This window comes from Ambystoma mexicanum, chromosome 2q, assembly GCF_040938575.1.
Source record: "Ambystoma mexicanum isolate Mex_15411 chromosome 2q, UKY_AmexF1_1, whole genome shotgun sequence".
Taxonomy (NCBI): Eukaryota; Metazoa; Chordata; class Amphibia; order Caudata; family Ambystomatidae; genus Ambystoma; species Ambystoma mexicanum.
This window is the reverse complement of record NC_090924.1, coordinates 201,401,115-201,421,073: the sequence shown is the minus strand read 5'-3', so window position 1 is coordinate 201,421,073 and position 19,959 is coordinate 201,401,115. Positions and strand designations below refer to the sequence as shown.

At 44.3% G+C, this 19,959-nt stretch overlaps 1 protein-coding gene across 1 annotated transcript in view; it reads right to left on the bottom strand.

Moving 5' to 3' along the window:
* The window catches only part of PDXDC1 (pyridoxal dependent decarboxylase domain containing 1), a 1,210,974-nt gene that overhangs the window by 304,289 nt on the left and 886,726 nt on the right, over window positions 1-19,959 (bottom strand). Inside the window, exon 17 of the mRNA XM_069647127.1 lies at window positions 8,252-8,423. Coding sequence (XP_069503228.1) covers window positions 8,252-8,423 — 172 coding nt within the window. The remainder of the gene's footprint in view (window positions 1-8,251; window positions 8,424-19,959) is intronic.

Sequence of the window (19,959 nt, the reverse complement as noted above, 5' to 3'; positions counted from 1 at the left end):
GATTACATTGACGTCAGGAGCAGTACTCCCGAGGGGGCGGCTGTACCCGTTGTCAAGGGAAGCAGAGGAAGGGATAAAAGGCACTATCCAGGCTCTATTAGAGCAAGGGATCATTGTGCCATCAAAGTCCCCGTGTAATATGGCCATATACCCAGTCAAGAAAGCAACAGGGAGGATGATCCAGGATCTGCGTCCTTAATGATGTGGTGCAGAAGGAGTTTCTGGCAGTCCCAAATCCAGCAACAATCCTATGTAGCATTCCCAAGACAGCAACATACGTCACAGTGGTGTATCTGAAGAATGCATTCTTCTCAATCCCACTTCACCCTGATTCATGGTATCTCACTGCATTTACGCATGGTCAACAGCGCTTTGAGCACAAGAGATTGCCTCAAGGGTACTGTGAAAATCCAAGTATTTTCCATAGAGTACTGGATGCCAACTTGGGAAACATTCAGGTGCCTAGCACAATCATCCAGTATGTGGATGATCTGCTGGTATGTAGTGAAAATGAACATCAGTGCAGGAGGGATTCTGTTGCATTATTGCAATTGCTGGCACAAAAAACGTACAAGGCAGATAAAAAGAATCTACAATACTGCCAACATGAGGTACTATATTTAGGGCAACTTATTTCTGCAAAACATATTGCCAGATAGGGCGGCGGCAGTACGCGCCACCACTAGATCCAGTACCATCAAGGAAATGCAGAAGTTTTTGGGCTTATGTAATTATTGTAGGGCATTGGTGCAAGACTATGCAGGCCTACACAAAGCTGCTGTTACAAAGTCTCAGGGAAGGACAGAAGACAAAAAATTGTAAATTGAAATGGACTGAAGAAATGAATAGACAATTTGAGGACTTGAAAGAAGCTATTTGCATGGCCCCTGTTTTAGCAACTCATGACAGTAGTATTGACCCAAAAGAGCACAATGGGCTATGTTAAGACGGATTTCTGAACTCTGTCCTGGAGGCGCAGAGGTTCAGAAGGCCAGCCAAGTTTCTTGGAACAGGGTAACCTCTGGACAAGCCAGACCAATCAAGGTAGCGATCGCGGCGGTCAAGACTAGGTCTCAAGAGGGGTGAGGGTGACTGAAAGCCCGCAATGAGCACACAAAGCAAGGACACTTACAAATTACTCCAAGCAGGTGTTATATTAAAAATATATACACATTACCAGGCCTTTGTAACATTGACTGTAGCGAGAAATCACAATAAAACTCAACACCACATACCAAACCAATACAATATATATACAAATACCAACGAGTCTAACGAGTTAGACGCACAAAATGTGTAGACCACCTTAGATGGGGAGGAAAACCGGCAGTGCGAATAATAATTAGACCCAGTCCGCCTTCAGAGGCACCTAACTAAAAGGAAGTCCAAGCCCTACGAAGAGTGGAGCCTTGTGGTCAAAAGTACCTGCACACGCTGGTGCCAATGGGCAAAAAGGGGAGTCTCGTCTAGGGAATCAGGCAGTTTAGTTCGGTGAACAAATGAAGATGGACAGAGCTCCGCGACTCAAGCGCAGCCTCCACTGTGGGCAGAAGCAGAGCGCGAGTACAGGAAGGCGTGCTGTTAGACACAGCGGGGAAAAGCTATGGGCTCCTGCAGGAGGGCGACCAGTTCCTAGCGATGCTACTCACTGGTCCCCGATGCAAGCAGACACAGGCTTCTCCGCGTCGGTTTCAGTGCTGGCAGGTTCAGATAGGAGCAGGGGACGTCTCGTCGTCGTGTAGATTCCGCAGCAGCAGAAGTTGAGTTGAGGGCGTCCCAAACGCAGTGAACCCGCACAGTTTGTTACCAGAGCAGGGCAACAGAGCGTTCGTGTGTATTTCAGCCAAAGGTACACTACTCACTTCAGACCTGGGAATGCCAAGTGTACGAATCGTGTGAGAGTGACAAGGACTTTAATACCACACAACCTGACGGCGGTTACAGAGCAAGACTCCTGGGTAGGCTGGTCAGTCTGCTGGATGGCCCAGACACACTTCCGAAGGCTTACGTGCAGGAGATGGTGAAGATGCCGAGAATAGTTGTTCCCACTATTCCAAGGGTCGAAGTACTAGTACAGGCCTTCTCGTTCGACCTGAGGTAGAAAGGGTTTCACAAAGAGACAGCAGTGCAGAGGAGCAGTCCTTCAGCGGGTCACCAGCGATTCCTCGGTTCAGCCTCGTGGTTGCAGGATACTTGGCTCCTGTATTCCTTTGTTCGTGAGAACTCAGGAGATCGACCTGGTAGTGGCGTTTCCAGCCCCCTATTATCCACGGTTCCCTTTGTGCCAAAACGGAGGGGACCCAATGGGAGATCCGCTCATAAAACACTCACACCATCTGTGGACCTTATCACGGGCCACGGGGGTCCCAGGCATTCACATCACCCTAGACTCTCTGGCGCCCAGGATGTGTATTGGGACCAGACATCCCAGCCCCCATCCTGGAGGCACACACAGGCCTGTAGAAGCCAGCGAAAGCATCTGTGTTTCGCGGGAAAGTACATGCCCAAATAAGGAAGGCCCCGGGTCGGCTCAACCTGGGGGAGGTGAAGGGGGCAAGACGGTCAGCAGACAGGACAAAGATCCTCGTGGTCTGGCCATTTTGGGAGCCAGGCCACCATTTTGGGCTATGCGCAAGAAACGTGCTTAAAACACCAAAAGGAGCTCAAAAACACAAGAAACGATCGCTGCCACCAATCCCGTCCGTGATTCACTTGCACCGTTCATTTACAATCCAAAGAGAGTATCTAGGGCCTGTAGAAGACTAGAGACCCAAGAGAGTAGTAACTTAGCTTACAGTGCCCTCTTGTGCCATGTTGCGCGAAAGCTGCAACATGATAAAGAAACTACGGAAAACAACGTTTCCCGGTACTGACTGTCTTAAGGGCATGTCAGTTTCCCCGTAAGAATGGAGCGAAAGCCCAGAGGAGTGCGGCAGAAGGCTGCACTTCTCTGGCAAAGTCTCGATCATGGTGAAAACAACAGCAAAAAGTTTAGGGGTTGCCACATGGAAGGAAAATTACCCACAATTAAGAAATCTTTCCTAACAGGCCACAAGCCATTTGCTTAGTATAGTGGGACTTAGTCATGCAGGGACAGTTCACGTGCAAACACGCACTCGCAGCGGCTACATTTGCGATAGAGAAAAGTTCCACGATTGTCATGGGGTGCTCGGTTACCTTGTTTGTGGAACATTCACTATTCGCCATTTTGGAAAGGTCTAAATCTACCTTGACAATCCTCATATGAGATTATAATATCCAAACCTCATATTCATATAGTAAGGTGTAGGACGGTGAATCCAAACACATTTTTGACAGAGTAATCCACTGATGGTGACCTGAAAATGCATGACTGAGCTACATACGAGTAAATCCACATCTAGAGACAGTGCATTCACAGAAGGGGAGATACTATACTATACTTTAAGTTGATGGGTCATCAACTATTGACCAGAAGACAGGGTGGAGGCATACAGGGGTGGCAACGGTGCGCGGTAAAGGGTGGGGAGCATGAAGTTCTGATCATGAAAAAATTACCTATGCATTATTCCGCTCAGGCAGCGGAACCGGTCGCTCTCATTGAGAGCCTCTCAAGGGCAGTGTGTCACCACATACTCAGACTCAGCATATGTAACGACAATAGTGCATGCAGATCTGTCTCAGTGGGAGAGGAGAGGGTTTCGGAGGACAGATGGCTCTCCAGTGCACCATTCAAGGCTGTTCAAAGAACTGATAAAAAGCCTTATCATGGCCCTCTGCTGTGGCACTGGTCAAATGTGCTGCCCATACTAATGCCACGTATGAAATCTATCAGGGCAAAAAAAACAAATACACTGTCTGACATGGCAAAGTTTCAACACAGGGATGACATTACGGACATTAAGAGATACATTACTTTGCCCAATTGGGCTGTTCTGTGAACTGCAGATAGATTATGCAAATATGGGGGAAAGGTGCACTGGATATAGGTACCTTATTGTAGTGGTTTGCCCCTTTTCAAGGTGGGTGGAGGGGTGAAGGCAGGGCCATGTGCACACCAAGATGCTAAGTGTGCAGCACGGTTCGTGGTCAGAGAGGTGTTTCCACGATGGGGCGTGTGCGAAGTATTGAGATCAGATAATGGCAAACATTTCTTAAATGCGCTGTTTCAGCATGTCGCAGCGCTATTGCTCATAAAACATCGAATGTGCTCAATTTACCACCCTAGGCTAATGGCGTTGTGGAGAGTATCAATTTGCTTTTGAAGAGTAAACTGGCACAATTGTGTTAAACATTGAAGAAAAACTAGGTGCACTGTTTGCTCTTGGCCCTCTTCAGGTTACATGAAATAGCCACAGGCAGGCGTATGCAAACCCACATATCCCCTGTGAGGAAAGCGTCAGCTGCATATCAAGCAGAGACAGTACTAGGAGAGGAATTTATGGAATATTTAAAAGCACTAACACATGCTATCAAACAGAACTCTCGATAGATTGTGCCACCCAGGAGCGAAGGACATGACACACCGGAAGGGGCAGCAACTGCAAACATATCTGCCACAATTGGACCATTATTACCTGGGGAGCTGATCTGCATAAAAAACTTTGTGCGTCGATGGAACAATCCCAGGTTTCAAGGTCCTTATGAGGTGGTGTTCTGTACGCCTCTCGCAATCCGCATGAAGGAGTTAAGCTATTGGGTGCATCTCTCGGATGTCCGAAGAGCAGCTGAGACAAGGCTCAATCAACAGAATAAGGATATTGCCAAAAAAGAAAAAGTGTTAGCAAAGGATCCATGCCAGGGTGGTGTGCAGTGGCACATGCCTGATTTTTAATTTTTCTTTTTTTATTGTTATTTTATTTTTTATCTTTTTTACGTTTTTTGATTTTTCAAATTTTGAAGTCCAGAACCCGGTCAGCCCTGGTAGGAAAGGGTCTGTCTCTGTCTCTCTATAAAAGCAAGGATGCCTGACTGATGTGTTCAAACCTCTCTGTTATGTAGGGAGGTTAAAATTAATGTAATTTGTTATAGGAATTATGCATTATATCAATTTTAGCATTATATTGTTTTGTTTGACACTGGTCATGGTTGTTGGAGTGTATGAAGGTATGTCTGTTATATGGGGTGGCCATATAAAGGGGGTGATGGACAGTTGGAAAATAATGCTAGTATGAATAGGTCTATGACAAAGAATCAAACAATGCCTCACTTTTTGTCGGCCACCTGCACAAGTTTTCTAAGACTAATAAAACGGGAAGTACGAATGACGTATGATTTATATAAGGGGTTGGGCTATGATGCACTTTCTGACATTGAGTACTCAGAATCCACCAACAGCTGGTACTCCGATATGCATACTGCAGGAAGGAATGTGATCAATAAAAGCTGTTACATGTGTGCACTTATCCCGCATGCATCAAGGGCTCCTAAGGTGAGAGTTGCACATCCAGTTCCAATTACAGAGGCACAATGCCTGGTACATCTTGCACTATGTAGGATAAAGGACATATTCCAGGCACACAGTGTGCAGTTGATGACCATTGATCTAGATCCAGCGTTATGCAATGGCAATACAAAATGCAGCAAGTGTCTACAAGTACCATATTTTTCCTTGGGAGGTTACTCACATGTCAATGACAAATGGCAGGGCACCACTGTGACGTGCCCGGCAAATGGAATGATTGAGTACAGAATAGGAAGAATAGCCAAAGTAGAGACTATATGTGCACAAATATGGTCCCAATACATCACACGGCTGACATGGATTGCAACAATGGAGAAGCCAGTGGGGATACATAGAGACATGGACTATGAACTTTGTTTTAGCAATGAAGGAACAGTTCCTGTTGGCGTAAACACACAGTGCAACCGCACTCTTGTGATCCCCGATATGACGAAACGTACGGCAGCGGTGATTGATTACTACTGGGTTGTGGCCGACAAGCCTACTTGCACCTCCCACCTTCCTGGAGGGGCAAGTGTTTACTGGCCTCCCTGCACTCAGTACTACTAGTAATCCTGGAAGAACACCTGAAGGGAGAAGAAATGCTTGTCAAGGTGCCAACAGCCTCTGCAGCACCAAAAGAAGCAGAAAAACTTGCAGATGACTCAAGAATTTGGAATTGCTGCCACAAATAGGACGATTTCAACAGCGGGGAAGAAAGAAGAGATCAAACTATGTCTCAAAAGAATCCTCCACACTGCTCAGTGGAATACCTGATGAGCATCGACATTTTAGCTCAGCAGAGACTTTATCATCTTTTTTGGCTCCTTAGGTATAAGCAGCTGCTAACGCCAAGTGGGTGCAGCTAGTCTGATGGGAGCTAGTCCAGCTGGCCAATGACACAGAGAATGGGTTCAACGCCATCAAAGTAGAGCTGCGTGCATTATTGAGACTCATGACGATGCAGAACCGCTACATGCTGGATTTGCTAACAGCCATAGAAGGAGGAGTGTGTAAAAAATTGGGAAGCAGCTGCTGCACTTTTGTACCCCCAGAGGAGGCTGAGAATGGGTCACTATTCTACGTCATCGAGGCAGTTAACAATCTAGGTGCTCAAATGAAGATGGAGTTCAAAACACTGATTAGCTATCGCTTGCCTTTGATTGGGTCCTGTAATGGCTGGGGGCAGCAGTAAAAATACTGGTGTCGGTATTCTTTTTGGTCCTCTTCTGCACGTGCCGATTGGGTCTCCGATGTTGTGCCAATATAGTTCCTAATAGTACAAATATGATGGTATCAACTGGGGGATCTAAAACACCTTGCCATACAATAAACAGCGAAACTCAAACTAATATTTCTGGGGTTGTGGATATGTCTGATGGGATGGGTTTGTTACTGTAGAAGTAATGAAAGGGGGGAATATTGGGAAGGAACTAGGGTCTTCCCGCACCCTGAAGTGCTTTAGAATTAGGTAAGACTTCTTTTGACTCCTTTTAGGCGCTATAACGGGGGGAGGAAGGGCATTGGGAAGGCTTTTCCATGAAAATATAATCATGTCCACAGACATGGGCAGGCACTGAAAAAAGGTAGTTATTGTTTAAATGTAAGGTGCAATTAACTATTAGTTAAATAAAAGTGTAAATGACAGATCCTAGGCAAATGTAAAATCTTAAGTGCTATAGTGGAGTCAAGCTCCGTCCCAGAAAGAATGTGGCCTGCGATAAAAATGGATCAAGCAGTGTTGCGTCACTTACTAAGGCTAGAACTGGCAGCGCACACGTGACTCACCCGTTGTCTACTGTTTGTCAAAGGGCCCATGCAGACTAAAAATTGATTTTACATGCTCAGTGCACAAAATGCAGAATGGGATAGATTATGAAAATAAGGTTTAAAGGAGATTACAGGACCAGATAAAAACATGAATAGAATGAGTGAAATATGGAGAGAATGACAGGGAAATGTTTTTTGTATATATAAATGTTGATAGGTAGCAAAATGAAGTAAAGCATGAGCCATAGTGTATTTTTGCATAGGCTAGCAAAATGTACAGTAGCATGTCCTGACAGAAACCGCTGACAATGAAGAAAGTAAGACTTTGGAGCATCCCTTGTATGGAAGCAGGACGGTTTGGGATGGAGCCATGCCCGTATCTAGTGACAAAACTGCAGCAAGTCAGGAGTCTATAAACCCCTGCCTGGCATCACTGTGGCAGGAGAAAGGAACGGATGAGGGACAGAAGGCCGATCAGGGAGCAGAGTTCTTTACGACATCCTTATTTTCTATCAAATTGTTTATCCTTACAAGATAGACTCTCGGCCTTAATTCCGTAGAGGGGGGTTTGTATTCTGGTGTGAGCGTAATTAGGGACAACCTTACAGGTGTTTACCATTCCTATATCTGCACATTTATGGTTGTGTTCAATAAAAACTGTTAGAAAAAAAGGGATAACAGTCTTCAAATCCATAGTAACTTTTCCAATTACTACTACAGGGCTAATATAAACCTATTCATCCTCTGTTGCACTAAGATTCTCAATACACTTTTAAAGAGGATTTTCACAGCTTGATCATACCTTTATCATTACACTCTTACCACTGTATATTCTAAACGATACCAAACACCATATCATGTAGCCACAAATTTTCATGCAATCATCCATTATCAATCAGTTTGTGTTTAGATATTGCAAGATAAATCAGCAAAATAACCAGGAAACCTTTCTTGCCACTCAGAACTAAATGAATCCTCTTTTACAAATGTGTGGGTATGAGATGCAACTGCGCAGAACTATCGAAACAAATTAGATACGAATTTCCATCAAGAACTAACCTCAAGACGCCAAGTCCAGGCCAGGCCAGGTCCTCAATATAGGACAGCCCTGCAGTCTCATTCACTTCCTGTCTGAATTCCTCCTTCATTTGAAGTGTGCAAGACAGGACTGGTATTTTTTCCTTAAGACAATTCACCAACTGGTCAACATCCTCTGCTCTTGTTCCTGAAACTATAAAATCACATATTGAATGCAGTGTCCAAATCCAAACATGTACATGTGGCTAGTGTGACTGATGTTCAATTAGATGAAATAGATTCAAACACCCCACTATTTTAATAGAAATGAAAGGATTTTAATCATTGGAAGTAAGATCAACAGTTGCAGAACATACAAGAAGAGAAGCATGGCTCAATTTTTTACAACCCTACATAACTCCAGTGATGCCAGTGAAACAAGAAATATGAAAAAAAAATTCTGAAAATAAAAAAAAACACAGGAAGTAGCTCAGTTAGCTTTGAGGAAGTAGAACCCTGGTCAACAAAATGGATTAGCTCCTACGGTCCACGTACTAATTATACATTAAACCATCAGATAATAACTACTGTTTTGAACCAAGTAAACCTGTAAAGAGACGAAACATTGGTGGTTTCAATTTTTAGGTTTCATGTTAAAACAAACTTAATTTTCTTTTACTTTATTTTGCTCTAAACAAAATGTTTTTGATTTCCAAGTTATGTTGTGGTTTGCAGGTATTTAAGGATGGTTTGCTGCCGTAATTCTCTACTTCTGAAGGTAAACACTGCAAGGAATAGTTGATTTACCAATAAGCCCAGTTTTCTGTTGCTGTTTTCTATTTTGCAAAACTGTTTACTGGCCGTTCAATGCGGATTGGTCTTAAAGGAGGGGTTCACACAGGTGTTAAAATTTACAAATTGCAAATTTAACGCAGCCGCCCGGTTAGTCTGTGGGGCACGAATGTTTGACCACAGTTGACCTTATTAAAGAAACTGAACTGGTTTCCCATCGTTTATAGGATACATTGTACATTGATTTGCATAGTGTATAAAGCACTTCATGCTCTATACCCAGAGTATGTAGCTCAAAAATGTAAAATCTCCGAGGGCCTAAGTGGGCTATAGAGCCAGGAGTGTTTACAGCTTGAGGTTCCAAATTTTAAACGATTGTTCACTCACTCAGATCATTCTCAGTGGCGGGTGTTAAACTTTGATACTCACTTCCAAAAGACCGCAGACTGATTAAAAACTACCTTGGGTTCAGGAAGAAAGTAAAAGCATGGTTCTGGGCACAGGGCATTTAGATCAGAAGGATTGTGGCTATATGCTTTCCTGAATTGTTTCTTTGGGTAATTTTGGGGAGTTTATATAAATGGTTTTGCTTAGATCCTTTTAAACTGGAGTGTAGTGAGTGGGATGATTTTAGGATAGGTGAAAATAATTAATGTCTGTGTTGCTACTTTTTGTATTACATTGTATATATGTTTTGTAAAGCGCTCTGGTCAGCCATGTTCGCTTTTTAAATAAATAACTCAATATATGGTCCAATTTGCATCTAGTAAATTTTTTCTTTCAGTGTACCTTAGCTTCCATTTCTTGAAATTCATATCTGAACCGCAGGGGTTCTCAATCGCCATCTTGTGATGATCTAATCTGTTGCGTAATCGCCCTACGTTCAAGTGCCCCTGCGGCATAAATCACAGTATGCACCCCTCTCTGAGACATAAGCAGGCCAGAACGCCATGTACGGCCCTGTCATGATGTTAGCGCATGACAAAGACAAACGTCGGCTGTATTTAATGTACTAACATGCCTCCATGGAAATGTGCCATACACCTCAGCGTTGAATAAATATCAACAAACCCTTTCTCCCCGACAGTATTGTATTCCTTGCATGGGTTTGACCGATTTATTAATAGCCTTCAAGGCTTCTATTTGTATTGCATACAGCTACTAATTCCTAACTAATAATGTAATTCCACTACTTCAAATAGCTCTTCCTCATATGCGCTTTAAAATACTATAAGGCCTTATTTGCAAAAGCATTTTTCCAATGGGGAAAACCTCCTTGAAAAATGCTTTTGAAATCAGTCAGATGTATATTTTGCAAAGGTGTATCAGATAATCTATTTATGGATGCCTTATTTGCACCATGATCTCTTATACAATTATTGTTTAAATACACTATGGACCTTATCTTCCCTTTCTCAATACAGTTAGTTGACTATACTATATTTTGTAAAGCACACTGAATAATTAACTTTGATTATATATGAATTACCAGTTTTTTCCTTTTACGGTTCTTTTTTCAATTTTAAATCAACACCCATATTATGGACGGTATATACAGGCGTCCATGCATGAACCAGAATACACGGACGAAGAAATACTTGCGAGGGAAAGCCAGCAACCAATGGTTGAGATGACTGCTAGTGGTGGCGAAGATTCACCAGATGATGACCCGAACAGAATGGAAGACATTTCCACTTGATTTACAGGCCTTCAATGTCAAGTGATGCCAAATTTGAAAACACACGTTGCCATAGACTGGCAGGAACCAGAGTCATGAACCTTCTGGTCGATTGCAATGCACCAAAATACAGTGTGGGTCAGTGTACGTCATTTTCGACCTACAATTGGCACACCTTTTGAAGCCCAATTTAGGAGTAGACATTTTTCGAAGGAAACCCTTACTGCGTCCTAGTAATGAACTGTCCGAAGCGTGCTGTGCATGCAGAAAAATGGGACGGGTACGGTGAGTGCTATATACCAACGTCTATGTCATACTCGAGAGCAGATGGAGGCAACTGAGAGACAGGAGATTGAAGACGCACAGCGCCCTCTCATGTGAAAAAAAATAATTACGAAGCAACTGATGCTGGATGGGAATATGTCAAAGATGAGGAATACGTTGGAGGGCACAATCCATTTGAAATTATTTTACAATATGTATGTGACTCGATCTCAAATGTTATCTATATTTGAATTGAAAAATGTATCCTAATTGTGTTAAGGTCAACTAATCATTGATGCATTAAAAAAAAAAAGCAAATAATATTTGTAAAATGTATGGCTATTAAATATATTAATGTAAAGGCTGTCGAGTGACTAATTTAATGGCCGAAGATTATAGCTATCGCCCCCGAGTTTCGGGGGGCATAAATGGCCGGTAATGGCCAGCCAGCCCGAGTCTAAGCAGGCTTGAATTAAGCAACGACCTCAGTGAGGCCTGTAGACAGTTACTGGCTATGTACACCCCAGGGGGTGATAGCTATTTGTACCCTGGTGTTCGCCCGGGGTGCAAGTATTATTTTAAACTCTATTCTCAACCAGGTTCTGAGTCACAGGTAGGGATAAACAGACTTCTTGCTCTGTGAGCATACACTTCTATCTACAAAAAGAAAGTCCGGCATTCCACAGGTGTCACTCAACACTCTTCCCACATCAAAAGTGGAAACACAATATCACAAAATTTTATTAAGATTCAATACATTTCATCATAAAAATGATCATAGTACATAAAACATATACATTATGTTAAAACCACACAAGTAGAATACACCATAAGTGAGTACTGTTGCAATAACTTCATTAGGATCATAAACTGTGTGTACATATCACGCTCTGATTCCTATGCCACACCACTCATGGCCTATTTCCTATAGGTGCAATACCAACAACCCGACTTGTACAAGTTTCTGTCCTTGATATACAATAATGTAGGACATTCTTCAGGGGAAATTGTCTTGTGCTGTGTTAAACAATTCTTCTTTATGGGGGAACCTATTAAACAAAGAAATAAACACCCTATTAGTATCTGATAACCAAGTATCAATCTCATTTACATAAAATTGGCCCTTATCCCTAAAAGGGCAGAAAAAATAGTATGTTTATAATTACATACCTTTCTTCCCACTAATGAATCGTGGGCCTGTTCTGTTATTTGCTGCAGATTCCCAATCTCTCCAGGAATTCTTGCGTTTCCTATTCCTCTCTTCTCTACAGTGTGTGAAAAGTGGCACAAAATAGCACGAAATATATCAGGGAAAATTTCTAAAAAATTCCCATTCCTATTTATTACCAAAAAGTTGGTTAGAAACCAGTAGTAAGTCTTACCTATCTTAATGCAGGATTATGACGTAGTATGGCTGTAACATCTCTCTGTCCCATATCAAATGTTCCCTAGGGAACTTCTATATGCAGGTTAGCAACAACTCCACTATCCTTATATGGGTCACAGTCTGAAAGACATAAATCCCATGCAATTGCATTTAATCTCTGCATTGTTTAAAAATGAGGAACCCCCCATCCAAGGAAACCACGTGGGGCATTCCCTCACTCACTTTTGGGTCTTTCCTTTTCCTGCCATCCACGAGATCACTGCAGTATGGTCACTAGCCGGATCCAAACACTCGCGAAAAAAATTTGCGGGTAAAAACCGTCCCCAACGCAACTTCGTGACGTCATCGCGCCCCCGCGGCACGTCATGACGTTACGACGCCGCGAGCGTGTCCAATGGCATGCCGCAAGTCACGAAATAGCCTGTCCGGGTAATTCTGGACCTTGTAGGCGTTCAAAACACCACGTGCAGCCACAAAACATTGCATTATGCCCGGAAAAACAGACACACATGCCTGCTATTAATCATTTCCTCTCCATCAGCCACAAACCAAAGGCTCAACCTAAATGCAATTGCATGGGATTTATGTCTTTCAGACCCTTTTCCATTTCCCTGGTGACAACTGCTGGTGGAGGAGCCATGGGATCAGTGCACAAAGCTTCGGCCCAGCAGGTAAGTGGGGAAGGAGGGTGGTGGGGAAATGGAGCAGGATCTTTTTGGGGCTGGGGAAAGAGGGTCGGGACATGGGGAGGCAGCATTGTGTGTTCTGATTGGCTGTCCACTCCTCCATGGTTACAAATATAATTGTATACATCTTTTTTTACTATTTGTTGTTGAGCTGCCTTGATCAGTACTTTTATTTTTGTGCGTTTCTATCTCTTTTTATATTTTTTTAAAAAGATCAGCAAAAATTTTACAATTCATTTTAACTAAAAAATTCTCTTATTTACACAGATGGTACAGGCTTGCAACCTTGTTTGCCAGTGGTGGACTCTCAGAATATTGAGGGTCAGAGTCCATAGAATCATACCTGCATGTGTCATAAGAGCCGGACAGGAAGAATTTCCAAGCAGTTCAGGTGAACACAAATGCCAAATCCAACTCAGCATAGCATAGATTTATATATCATTCAGTTTCTTTTTTTTTTTAATAAGTATACGTTTTGACCCATAGCAAATATTTAATAACGTTGTTAAGAAGGTATTTACATTCAAATAATGCACCTTTTTAAATTGTTCATTATAGTCTTATGTCTTACAAATAAATGCGTTACTAGGAACTCACAAACGCAATCATTTTTTTTTCTCCATTATCTTCCAATTTTGTTTTACATCATACACCAAAGTATAATTGGAGATGTGACAAGAAAAACAACCACATGCATCCTAAAAGGGAGAAATTACTTGCCATAAAGTTCTATCGATTCTTCTCCCACAGATTCCTCATCTGATCGATATCCTCATCCAGCTTTGCTGCTCAGAAACTTCTACAGGGGGGGTGGGGGCTTAGTGGACTCGACTCGGCCGTTGATCATTCTTGCTCGGTGCTCGTCAGCTCCGGAGGTGACTTCAGTCGTCGTGTATATATACCACATCACTACGCCCCGTACCTAACCTCCCCCTTTTTGCTACATGCTTGAACGCTGCAGGGGAAAACGATGGGAGACCAGCAGGGCTAGAAACCAAAAGTGGCCCTGGAATTATTTTTAAAAGTGGCCCCATATTTCTCAGACGGAGCAAGCACAGCGCAGGAGCCCAACCCTTCTATGAGGGGATTGGGAGTATCCCCCAAGAAAATGTCGAATGACGTTAGTCAAAATTAGTGCATTTAAAGCATGTTTTAACCATTTATGGATTAAAAAGTCATTTTTTTCATTCTCGTTCATGATCTCGCAAAGAAGATAATCAATGATAGACGGACAACCCACAAGTGCAATATCAGTCTAAATAAAAGTAAGAAACATATCCAGGGCATCAGAGGTAAATGAAATAAAATCAAAAGAACAAAGGATGAAAAGAAACAAGCAAAAAGCATGTTCTGTGCATCCACCTCTGTCATTGCAGGGGCGGTGCTTGAGTGCGACAACACCCATAGCGCACCCAGAGGCAGACTTCTCAGAGCTCCACGAGCTGCTGTGAACATTCCAAGTACATGTCACCTTGCCTGACAAGGCCAGGGACCATACGGACCAATCAGTTTGCTTGAAATCAATGCTGCTCTAAAAATGTACTCTAAATACATGGAACTCTAGAACATATTTCCCTTTCATATTCCATTGTTGCTCAGATGGAGTTCAGGTTCTTTTTTGCAGCTGAATCGATACTCCTACCAATAGCTTATCATTTTAAAGAACGTGATGCATAACATGCGTATGAATGCATTGTTAGGGAACATTCTCCAAATGTGCTAATTTCCCTTACATTTTGAGACCCCCAGCAATTTTGCTAGATTTCTAGGATTTTATTTTTTACATGGGGAGAGTGGGAGCCTTTTTTTCCTACTCTTCCATGTATTTTGTGTGCGTTTTACTCTTGTGTTCTTTGGTAATGGAGTTTTTAAAACAACCTTCATGGCATTATCTTTTTTTTTTTTTTAAGAACTTTATTTTTGGAGATTTTTAAAAACAAAAAGAACGGTTACAGAACATTACACCCCTGATGGGGGTGAGTAACCCCAGTGCCTTCTCTAAGCCCCTCCCTCCCCCGCCTCCCCGTGGACCGCCAAGGTCAATGTTGTAATGACATCCTCTGGCGAGTTGGCTACACAGCCGCCTGTTTCTGAACCTCGGTGGACCAAAGAGCAGAGTTTTGGGGACTGTGTCTCCCTGACTAAAGTCGTAGATGAGTTCTCGTCTGCTTCATTAATCAAAAAGGTCACTAGAGGCCCTAATATGTCAGGGGGGGGGGGGCGTGCGTGTTGGGGAAGTGTTCTGATAAATTCAGACTCAACGTCTTGACAGTACAGGATGTCTTTACGCCAGTGTGCTACCAATGCTGTTGGTCCTCCGCCCCATGACATGGTAACTCTCCTTCGAGCCAGGGTCAGTAGTAACCCTGCTAGTTTCCTTGTCCCGGGTGAGAGTTGCTTCGTCATCCCGAGCAGGGCTGCCGTTGGGATGGGTTGTACTTCCTCTCCTATTATTGCTGATGTGGTCTGGAGGATTTGTGTCTAGAATGGGGTAAGCTTGGGGCAGTCCCAAACAAGGTGGACGAAGTCTGCAGATGGGCATCCGCACCCTTCACATTTTGTTGATTGGTCTGGCTGTTTATTTTTTTTTTTGCGGGGTGAAGTACGTCTGGTGTAGATCGCTAAAGTGTATTCGCTTTAGGCGAGAATTAAGGGCTATTTTTTGGGTTTGTTTCAATATGTATGCCCATTCCTCGTCTGGGATTGTTAGCTGAAGGGACCTCTCCCATCTAGTTTTCATGCGAGTACGATGGAAACCGTGTCTGATAAGATGGCTTTATAGATTTGTGAGACTAGTCTGCCTTCGCCCTGGGCATTGATCACGTTGTGTAGTAACTGCCATGTTGGAGGTTGTTGGGGGAATGTGGGGAATAAAGCCTGCAGGGTATATCTGGTTCTAAAGTAGATGAATTTATCTAGGGGCGTGTTGCCTCCTCTTTCAGTTGCTTGTTCGGGTGTAATAAAGCCTTCAACTGAACAGGTCTCCAAGTGATTTTATCTGTAGCTTTTCCACCCATTGGTGGAAGACCTTTTCAGAAGTTAAGGAGATCCCTGGAATAAATTTGATTGGAAGGAGGGGAGAGTATCTCACTTGAACATTGTATTTTCGTGCAAGTTTTTTCCATATCCCATATGTCGTTAGAACCACGTTCATCGTGTTAATAGGCACTGGGAGCTGACTTATGATAACGGCCCTTAGTAAATTGGGCATTGCTAATGCTCTTTCTATCTGCACGTGTGGTCTGATGAAATGCGTGGCATACCAAAAGCTGAGGAATTGCACCTGGGCCATCCAGAAGTATCTTTCTAAATCGGGAAGGGACAGTCCACAACTGGACACTGGGAGTATCAGTGTTGAGTGGGCAACTCTGTATGGTTTGCCTGCCCATAGTAGGTCGAGAACTAGGCTTTTAATTTTCTTCATAAAGGATTGTGGGATCAACATTGGGATATTGGAGAATAGGTATAGTAATTTTGGCAATATAACCATCTTGACTAGGGAGGCTCTCCCCCATAAGGTCAGTGGGAGTGATTTCCAGCTGTTTACTTTTTCTTGCAGTGTTTTTGCTACTGCTTCATAGTTATCTTGGAATACCTCGTGGTAATTTAGCGACATCAGTTTCCCCAGGTAACGCACCTTTGAGGTCTCCCAAGTGAAGTTGTAATCGTCAGTGAATGGTTTAGTACTAGGAGTGAGTGGGAATATAATGAATTTCGTATGGTTATTTATTTATTTTTTTAACATCTCTTTATTGATTTCAATATATTAAACATAACAATTCAATACGAAGAAAACCAACAAAATTTCCCTCGCGCCTCCCCCTCCCAACCCCGGTCGTAGCGTAAATAGAAACCGTAGTTCAACTTCCACCTCCTCAATAATGGAAGTCCAGCATCTTCAGTCTTTGGGGGCACCATTGCTCCCTGAACTCCCCCTTCAAATAGTCCAGTGTCTCACCCCAATCGGCTGCAAAACTTTCCAACTTCCCCACCGCCGTGTACGTGGCCCATTCCAACGAGACAATATCCCATATTTTCCTAAACCAGTCCTGCTCCACGGGAATCACCGGGCTTTTCCAGTTTTGAGCAATTAGCCCTATTGCAGCAAGGGTAAAAACCACTTTCGCCTTGCGACTCCCCCGACCCCCTCAATCCCCTTCCTTTAACATTCTTCCCCAACAAAATCGCCCGAGGGTCTTGACCGTCTCCCGACCCCAGGGCTGTAGATTGGGCACGCGCCACGTCACGCCAGAAAGACCTAATACGCGGGCAATCCCACCATATATGTGCAGCCGTGCCCACCTCCCCACATCCCCTCCAGCAGGCATTGGGTACATTGCACGCAACCGGACAGGAGTATAATGCCAGCCATAGACATACTTATACCATTCTTCCTGTAATTGAGAAGCCCTAGCCACCTTGGGGATTAACCTCCACAGTGCCTTCCAGTCTCTCCACTCCATTCCTCCCCCTCCCCCCTGCTGCCCCCATCTCTTCATATACGGCCAAGGAACCTTCGGGGTCGAGCTCTCCAACAGTTTATATAAATCTGATATTAGCCCTCTGGAACCATCATGGGTTAGGAGAAAACTTTCAAATTGTGTCAGATTGCGTGTTGCTGCCTTCTTAACTTCCATTGATATGACCCAGTGTCTAATTTGAAAGTATCTGAGCCTTTCCCCCTCACCAACTCCAAATTGTAGCTTACATTCCTCAAATGTTTTTACTCTATGGGCAAGAAACATATCTCTAAGGGTCCTACATCCTCCCTCCTCCCACCTCCGGAACGCCCCTCTCTCCAGCCCTGGTGTGAAGTCCACGTTATTGAAGAGCGGCGTAAACGGGGACGGGAAGGAGGAGATCCCTCGCCTCTCCATGGCCCTATCCCATGTGTCTTCCATGCACTTCGTAATATCGCTCAAATATATATGAGGTGGCCTCTGCCTTTGGGGGAGCCATAGTACTTCCCCCAGGTGGTGTTGGGCAACTGCCCTATCCATTTTCACCCAATGCTTATCATAGCCCGCTGCAAACCATTCCCTGATCACTCGGAGAAGCGCAGCCTCATGATATCGCCTAAAAAATCCGGTAGACCCAAAACCCCACGTCCTCTGGACGCCGTGAGGAGGCGCCAAGAAACACGTGGCCTCCTTCCTTCCCAAACAAATTGCTTGGCCACCCGGTCCAGTTCCTTAAAGAATCCCACGGGGATAGACAGAGGGATTGCCTGGCAGGATCACCATTTTTAGTACTGCCCCCCTCCCAAGCCACGAAATCCTAAGATTACTCCACCCATTCAGGTCCTTTCTGATAGCCTTCAACATGGGGGGGGGGGGGTAATTCGCACTAAACCAGCCGCCTAAGGAAGGGGTCACCCGAACCCCCAAGTATCGTAACCCACCCGGGCTCCACTTGAACGGGGAGAGTGCCTTCAGTTCTTTTGCCTCGTCCTCCCGAAGGGACAGATTCATCAGTTCAGACTTCTGCCAATGAATCTGCAATCCCGACACTCCCCCAAATTCGGTCAACACCTCTATGCATGCCCTGACAGATTCCTTCGGCTGCGTCAACATGAGTAGCATGTCATCTGCAAAAGCCGCGACCTTGTGCTGGTGTCCCCCGAAAGGTACGCCCTGAATCCTGTCTGTCTCCCTTATAGCTATTAACAGGGGTTCGAAATATATAGCAAAAAGCAAGGGAGATAGAGGACACCCCCGTTTCGTTCCCCGCTGAAGCCTAATTGGATGCGATACCTCCCCGTTAACTAAGATCCGTGAGCTAGGGTTTTTATAGTTTGCAGCGACCATATTGATGAATTCTGATCCGAGGCCCATTGCTTCCATGACCAGGAACAGGAACGACCACTCCACCCAATCAAACGCTTTTTCAGCGTTGAGCACCAAGAGGATCGCCGGTGTGGTCGTCTTCCGTGTTTTCTCGACAATGTGGGCTACCCTTCTGATGTTATCAGCTGTCTGCCTCCCAGCCACAAACCCTGTCTGATCCTGGTGAATCAGCGAGGGCAGGTACTTTTCCAGCCGCCTGGCCAATATTTTAGTGTATATTTTCGCCTCCGTATTTATGAGGGCAATAGGCCGATACGATGTGCACTCCTCAGGGTCTTTACCTGCCTTGTGTATGAGTATTATTTTGGCCTCCTCCATCGAGGGGGTTATACCACCTCTAGACCCGAAAGAGTTGAACAATTGTGTTAAGTGTGGAACCAACAAGTGGGAGTAGGTTTTATAAAACGATGCAGGGTAGCCGTCTGGGCCAGGAGCTTTACCACGGGGGAGAGCCGCTATAGTGGCTCTAACCTCGTCTTCAGTAATGTGTTGGCCTAACTCACTCCTCTCGTCCCTGGACAGCCGCGGAAGGGGGAGACCCCCAAGCAAGTCCCTCTGCGGTCCCAGTGCCGTATTTTGCGAAGAGTATAATTCTTCATAGAACTCCGCCAACCTACCCTTGATCTCTTCTGTCCGAGTGAGCCTTACCCCTTTCTTATCCGTCATGGCCACAATAACATTCCGTTCCCTATTCCCCCTCAATAAATGTGCCAGGAGTGAGTCCGCCTTATTGGCCTTCGCATATAATCTTTGTCTAACTCTAAGCATAGCTGCCTCTGCCTTTTTAGTCCTTAGGATTTGCAACTGACCCTCCGCTGCCCTATTCTCCTTGCACACTTTCCTGGTTTGGTTCTCCTCCATGCGCACTCTGGCGGCCTCGAGTTCACCTTCCAACTGTGTCTCTAACCCCTTCAATAATCTAATTCTCTCCGCCTGCAGGGCAATCAATTCCCTCTCAAGGTCGCTTTGAAAGCATCCCAGCTAGTCTCTAAGCTCGTATCAACGCTGTTGTTCCGCACAAAGAAATCCCGGATCTTGCCATCTATCTCCTCCCTCATCGCCTGATCCCTCAGAAGAGTCTCTGGGAATTTCCAACT